Here is a 7,473-nt window from a genome sequence, read left to right as displayed (position 1 = left end):
TGTAGGATACGTTTTCGAACGCATACTCGACCATGCATCTGACGATTTAGTACTGGTCAAGTTTCAGTTCCGAATTGCTGCATGGTTCAACTCAAAAGAATTGTCTGTGCATGAGTTTCAGTTTTTTTACTCGCTCATAGATGCCCTTGACGAGAAAACTCGCGCCTTATATGCGATTGAAGAACGTTTACAAGATGCCCGGCAGCACTTGTACGATGAGAATCGTGTTAGGGCCAAGAAAAATTCAAAAATGACCGATCACTTGCCTTCGCAGTCAATATCAAGTTTGCCGGATACATCATATCAAATCGATACCGCGAATTGAGTTGCGAACTACTAAATACAGACTCGACTGGGGAGCGATTATATGCTGAACCTATCGTTAGTATTCCTCCGCTATTCACACTCGAAGATGTTGTCGCACTGCGTCGAGATACGTCCGAATTTCCAAATCACCTTGTTCTGGATGCCGTTGAATCCAGATTTTATTGTAGATTTCGAGATCCTTGCTGACGTAGCGAAATGGCTTCTGGACCTTGTCCAGAAAAGTTCCATCTCATCAGATGCGCACCATCACTCGGAGTGTGTAGTTAGTCATAGCCGCTTAGTGGCCTCAGCATTCGTTTGTCTCAATCACATTCTCATTGTGCAAAAATATCCGGAAGCAGCGCAATTTTCGCTCAGTATACCTGACTGGTCATCACATTATCGCTTGTCAAGTGATAGTGCACTCGATTTGCACCGGCAGATCGGAGCCTACACTAAACCTTTCCTAGCGAGACATGGAGTGACTGCGTTAAGTCTAGAGCACCCCCAAGGATGGCTTCAGCTAGCAAATTTGGTCGTGCGTGACGATGACATAGACTTTCTTGAAGCACTCCGGCTGCAGGGAAAACAGCGCACCCAATTATGGGACGATAGAATCATACCACGTCAACGACAGTATCGTCATGCCGAGGAAGAGGTGGCCCGGTTACTCGAAGAGAAAATGATGCACGAGGCGAATATAGCTAAATTGGACACAAAGCTCTTAAGTTTGAAGGAAGAATTGAGCTCTGTTGAAAGGCAACATAATGTTCAAAAATATTTTTATAAGGGCAAGAAAGAGGCGCTAAAAACCGCACAAAAAGAAAAGAAAGAGGCACTGGACAGCGCGAATGACCTGGAAGCAGACATCAAAACAAAAGAGCGACATTTAGATAAATTGGAGGAGGAGCAGTCGGCTTCGGCAGACAGCTTCGAGAAAAAGTTGCGTTATCGTAAGATTTTCACCGAGACGCTAGAGCAGACCATGCGTGAGGAACAGGAGCGCAAGCTCCGAATGGAAGATGTACAAAGCAAGCTTAAAATTTTGGTGCAGCGGGTAGAAGCATTAGAAACTGGTATACATACTGTGCAGCTCGGCTCGACCTCAAACCTTTATAAATTTGAAGGGAAATACTGGACACGTTCTCGTCTACAGAACGCGGTGGTTGAGGAGGATACGAAGAAAGGAAAGTTGGAAACCGCACTTCAGGAACTTGGAGCTTCGAAACCTGGCGACAGTCTAGACATTGCTGGTGCACTCGACGAGGCGAAATCTGATACCACTGAGTTGAATGATTTGTATGAGGAGACGAAGAAGAAGTTAGATTCCACCATAAAAATTGAGAAAGAGTGTACAGCCGAATTGAAGGAACAACATAAAAATGCTGCGCTGGAGGCCGAATCGCGCAAGGAGGCATGGTTATCTGCTAGAATGACGCTGGAAACGACTGGCGACGGATCTGAATTTGATGCGGAGATTCGGGGCTTGTCAAAAGAGGTGCAAGAGATAGAGGAACGGGTAAGCCAAAAACAGAAAACTATAAAATCACTGGAAAAGGAAAGCGGTGATCAGCGTAACATTATGACGAAAATGAACCGCCCTTTCTACCCGAATGATACGGATCTACCTTACAACACAACGCAAGCCCGCAAACATTGGTTCTTTCAAAAAAAAATATCACCAGAACTGGACAGCTTCGCATTATCTCTTTACAACTTGCCCTGCTATACTAAAATCCCTATCTCTGAGGGAAGTGTAATCTCAAGCCCGTTCAAGACGATGATGAGTTATCGCAGAAGGTATTCAGTGATTCCGGTGAACGTTATGGATATGGATATTAATGACTGGACCAAGGACGGTCTAAACTATTTGGACCTGCAACATGAGGGTATCAATATCGTTTGGAAATTCGATGATAATGTCTGGGAATTCAAGCTCAACTTGGTCGATGGTGCTCTTTTCATACCTGACATCAAGTCGGATTCGAAATGGGCTTTGACGACTGTCGGTATTTCTGCTAGTAGTGATGACACGCGACCTAATGAATGGGTGGCACACACAAAACAACTTCCCGAGGCGGACGCTGAGGCCTTTGGTCGTGTTCTGGCATTTCCACGCCAGTCATGGATGGAGCTAGTTGCGTTTATACGCAACCAAGATTTGCAACTGAGTACCGATTTTTCATCTCGGATTCGAATCGAGAACGACATTTCAGTGGTGATGGATTTGGTGAGACGCGTTGGCCCACTAGATTCAGACACGGGTGACTATATTTGGGCGAGTGGAGTGAAGTGCGACAGTGCAATCTGGGGAATCTTCCGTTCGATCATTGACAATAATGCCAACAATCCACACAATGTTGTAATACTATGGCTCACAGCCGAGGCTTTAAACCGTCTCGTGCAGTTAAAACTCGATGAGGCTCTCCCGGTGCTGCATCATTGTGCCAAGCAATGCTCTCAACTCCCTCGTGACAGCTTCATAGTTAGTGCGGTGTGTACAGTTGTGGCTGCATACTCCTTCGAGCGTGCCCAAGAACCTGACGATCGTCGCAAAGCCTCTGAGTATCTATTAGCGGCGCGAATCGCTGCTTATGGCTGCCGTCCTTCAGAACATGCTTTCCTCAATGAGGCTCCAGAATTGATGAAATCAACCTTGGGAAGAACGTTGGAACGTATTTGTGTGAACTGGATAGCAAACCTAGATAAGGATAGTCACATTGTTGATTGTGTTCTGAATAGTTTTTGGAACAGTGATGCGACCCGAGATTGGGCGAATTCCGGCAGTAGCCTATTCGTATGTCCCCACCCTTCCTACGAACTCGATGTGCTCACGGGCGAACTTCGTATCGACATGAAGCACGCTGGGCCACTACCACGATCGCTATTAGCACAGGACAGCTGGAAGCAGATATTTGGTGAGGTGGTATTTCCGGACATGGTAAAGAGTGCGGACGTGTATACTAGTTTACCGGATGCACCTTTTCCACATTACACAATACGCACAGACGAGAGGGGTCAATTTTTAGGCGTACGTACAGAGTATGAAAATGAAGTTACATTAACTACCGGGGTATCAAAGTTGTCTTGCGTGATCAATACGATGCCACGCAAAATGTACACGCGGACTCCATGGTATGACGAGGACCGCAATCGAGTGTTGTTTATGGATACTACAGGAACGGTACTAGAAGTCGCGGAGGCAGATGTAAATTTGGATGGTAGATACAACATTGTACACGTTGAAGACGATCGAGTTAACAAGAAAAATTCTTGGGCGGCGGAAGGATTTGCATCCGAAATTCGTCCAACACAGAAACGTTTATTGCATGCGCGCGACGAGCTCCAGAAGTGGACAGATGTGCTCGCACGTGTAGAAAATCAGGAACATATTGAGTTAAGCAGTCTGTATGTACCTTCAATAGAACAGCACAAACTCACGTGGAGGTTATATCGTTGGAGCGCTATTGGACTCAGCTTCGAGCAAACCTTGGGTCAAATTGCATGGCGTAGTCTAGAGTACGATGGTTATGAGATGGCACGTGAACAACACTGCCCCCATATCTGGGGCCAGTCTCGAAATTATTTACGGTTGGTGGCAACGGACCCGAATGAAGCTGTAAGACTGCCAGATCTCTTCTTGTTGCGCGAGCAGGACCCACATACTTCTACGCTCACGGAAACCTCTGAGTTACATATAACGTATCATGAGTACACGATTCACCCTACCTTAGGCGAGCTTAGGGCACGTACAATGGAAGGTTTGTTGTATTTGGCCGCGGAGTCTCTACGTCACCACGACGGACTACCTCTGACTGGTAGCAATGACATGACAGGTGAAGAGCGTGCTACCGAATGTCTTCGCAGAGCACTGGCTGTAGATACGATATCGGCCAACTCGTCAACAGAAAGGTCATTAAGGATGATAGAATCCTTATGCTCGTCAGTACATTCGCCCATCTACCAGATGTGTGCCTTGGTTCGTCACCAAGCGGCCATTTTGGGGTCGCTAAAAGAGTCCGCGAGTGAAGATTCAGAGCACACTTTTCGTCCACAGCCTGAAATTGTCCCAAAAGTAGAGACATGTATGCGATTAGGGCCCCGTTTACAGCTCCCTGCAAGTCTTTTGTTGCCGTCTGATTCAATGGAGAGTAGTTTGAAGGCGGATGCGCGATCCTTCCAGACCATACATATTGAACCAGTGCCCTACACAACATCCGCCGGCAAGCACGAAGCGAAGTTAAATAGTATGTTGACAGTACTACGCGAAGACAATCGATCGGATTCCATTGAAGAAACCGATAGCAAACCGAAATTCCCACTTGAGGGGCTTAAGGCTGTAACTGATCACATGGAAAATCTTATCCAGTCCACTAAAGTGAGCTGGGAGGAATACCTGAGTTTCATCCCCGTGAAACCAGTTGTTGATGAAATGAGACCTATGATATGGGAGATTCAGCGAGAGGGTCGGATGGCTAGAGACAAACTGGTCGCGTATATTGACTCGGCAATGCGGCGGATACCTAAGGAGGATCCACTGAACTGGAAGGTTTGTCAGATTGTTGGCTTTATTCCTGAATTCTCTCGTATCGACTACGTCAGAGCAATTTTGGACGAGAAGCACATATTCAGCTTCACTCCCTACCTATCACCTGGCTCCGTAGAACGAGTGCGCGACGCTCTGTTTGCCTGGGCGGAACTAGTTGTGCTCCTGGACAGATGCTCTCGACTGCTTGCCCCAAATATTACGCTGAATTCACTTATCATCGAGTTAGAAACGAAGCGGTCGTACGATGTCCGCAATTACCCTGAATGGCTGGTATTCGAGCTCGACGGGCGGTTGCAGATCCGTAATGATCAACAGGCCGCTGTGGCTGAACTCGTTAAGGCCATGGGGCCTAATCTCTCAGATACGAACCTAAAACCCATGATGCTGCAAATGGGGATCGGTTCGGGCAAAACGCGGGTGGTGATGCCGTTGCTAGCGCTCCATATTAACAGCAAGGTGTACGCATGCATCGAACACCATCCTCACAAGTTGTGCCGGGTGCTGGTGCCAGAGCCACTACTAGACGAGGCATATGCCGCCTTCATCACCTCGTTATCACTCAGTACCTTAGCACAACCTGTCATACGAATGCCGTTTTCGCGCCAAAGTAACATCAAGGAGAAAGATATGAACATGCTGTACCGCCACCTTTCACTGCTGCGTGTGCATGGTGCCATGGTTATGAGCGCCCCAGCTCATATCAACTCGGCGCGGCTGAAATCAGTGGAAGAGGTAGATGATCCAAAATGGTTCAGAATGCCACAGACTTTTGTGAACCCAAATCTGTTTGTTGACATTGTGGACGAGTGTGATGAGGTGTTCCGCCCGGGGAGTGAGCTTGTCTACGCGGTAGGCAATGTCCGCTACGATGGAGCCGATTGCCCAACTAGCTTATTAAGGATTCGTGTCATTGAAATCGTTTTGGAACTCGCGTGGAGCTACCAGGAGGATATTGGCGAAGCGGTGATGCCATGGTGTGATTTTTGCAAGGAACTTCTGCATCGAGTTTTCAATTTGCCGACAAGAGCTGGAAACTTGGCATGGCTTGACGAAGTGAGAGATCGTGATGTAGTCGTGGGGACAGAAGAGCCGAATATGGACGCCTATAAGGATTCGGAGTCGACTCAATTGTTAATGTTGCGTGGGTTGTTTTCATTCGGGTTGCTGGCGAACCTATGGGAACGTCGTTATCGAGTGCACTATGGCATCGATGAAACGAAAACGACATACAAGAAGAAGCGTCTAGCCGTCCCTTTCCGTGCCAACGATACACCGTCGCACAAGAGCGAGTTTGCACGGTTAGATCTTGTAATTGGGTTTACAATCATGTCGTACTACCGCAAAGGTCTGACCTTGCATCAAGTTGGCGAAGCATACAGGCGGCTGTTGCAGCTCAACGCAAATCAACGTGAGGCAGAGTATAAGTATTGGACTGCGGACTTAGATGATGATTCGTCTTGTCCCCGCAGTGTAAAGGATATAACCGACGCCGATATCGAGAATCTAGCCGCAGTTGTGGGCCACAAACGAGCAGTGATCCATTTCTGGCTCAATCAGTGCCTGTTCCCAACCGAGCTGCAAACATACCCTCAGTCGATATCGACTAATTCATGGCATTTGATGTCAGGTTCGCACCGTATTGTGGGATTCTCAGGTACTCGAGACTTGGGTTTGTTGTCACCGCACGCCACAGTGATGGGTTATGTCAAAGGTCACAAAGGAGCTAATGGTCGAATGCTAAGTCTGACCAACAGAGTCAAGGACGAAGACGTGTACTCAGTAGGAAAAGGCACGGAAGTCATAAGCGATCTGATCTCCGTAGCAAAAGATCGGCAGGTTGATGCCATAATCGATGCTGGAGCTCTATTCCAAGGTCACACACCAGCAGAAATCGCTGTGCGTTTGCGTGCGGAACTGCCACCGTCTAAACATCGGAGGGGTATCATTTACCACTCACCAGAGGGTTGGCGTACTTTGCCATCCGACCAGAGTACCATATCACAAGACATGGCTACATGCACTATCCCAGTGCATCAATGTTTAGTATTGTACGACCAGGAGCACACGCGTGGGGTGGATATGCGACTGCGCCACGATGCCTTTGCCCTGGTTACCGTAGGCCCAGACTTAACTCGAGATGCGTTCATGCAGGCCATAGGACGCTTGCGTTTACTGGATGGCAATCAGCGTTTTGGGCTCGTGATACCTCAATATATTCTGGACAAAACTGACTGCATAGCTCCAACAGGGGAATGGACGTGCACACAGCGTCTTCTTGGCTGGTTGCTGCAGAACACTGACCATGCGGTACAGTGTAATGTTGTGAATTGGGTAGAACAAGCCATACACTTCCGTGTTACAGATGCGGCACGTCGTCGAAACCAACCACGCAAGAACGGGTTAGTACCTAGTACCGCAGAATTTTCCGTGGCGACGGATGCACCAAAACTTCTCATCGGCACATCTGCTGCTCAGGCACGCGGGGCGAAGGACGCATCTACAGCGGGCGTCGGTATACCATTTGGCGAGAGTACTCCCTTGCCAAAGGTGGCGACGGGAGTACCAAAACCAGTCGCCGGAGTATTTAGTGCAGCGCCACCCGCGACGAAGGCTACACC

The 7,473-nt window shown here is 48.1% G+C and overlaps 1 protein-coding gene across 1 annotated transcript in view; it reads left to right on the top strand.

Moving 5' to 3' along the window:
- Nucleotides 1–367: 367 nt before the first annotated feature.
- SARC_02337 (hypothetical protein) overlaps nucleotides 368–7,473 on the top strand; it is a gene marked incomplete at both ends in the record, with an annotated part of 10,387 nt that continues 3,281 nt past the window's right edge. Inside the window, one exon of the mRNA XM_014303927.1 lies at nucleotides 368–7,442. Coding sequence (XP_014159402.1) covers nucleotides 368–7,442 — 7,075 coding nt within the window. The remainder of the gene's footprint in view (nucleotides 7,443–7,473) is intronic.

This window comes from Sphaeroforma arctica (assembly GCF_001186125.1).
Source record: "Sphaeroforma arctica JP610 unplaced genomic scaffold supercont1.103, whole genome shotgun sequence".
Lineage (NCBI taxonomy): Eukaryota > Ichthyosporea > Ichthyophonida > Sphaeroforma > Sphaeroforma arctica.
This window is presented reverse-complemented; position numbering and strand designations above follow the sequence as displayed.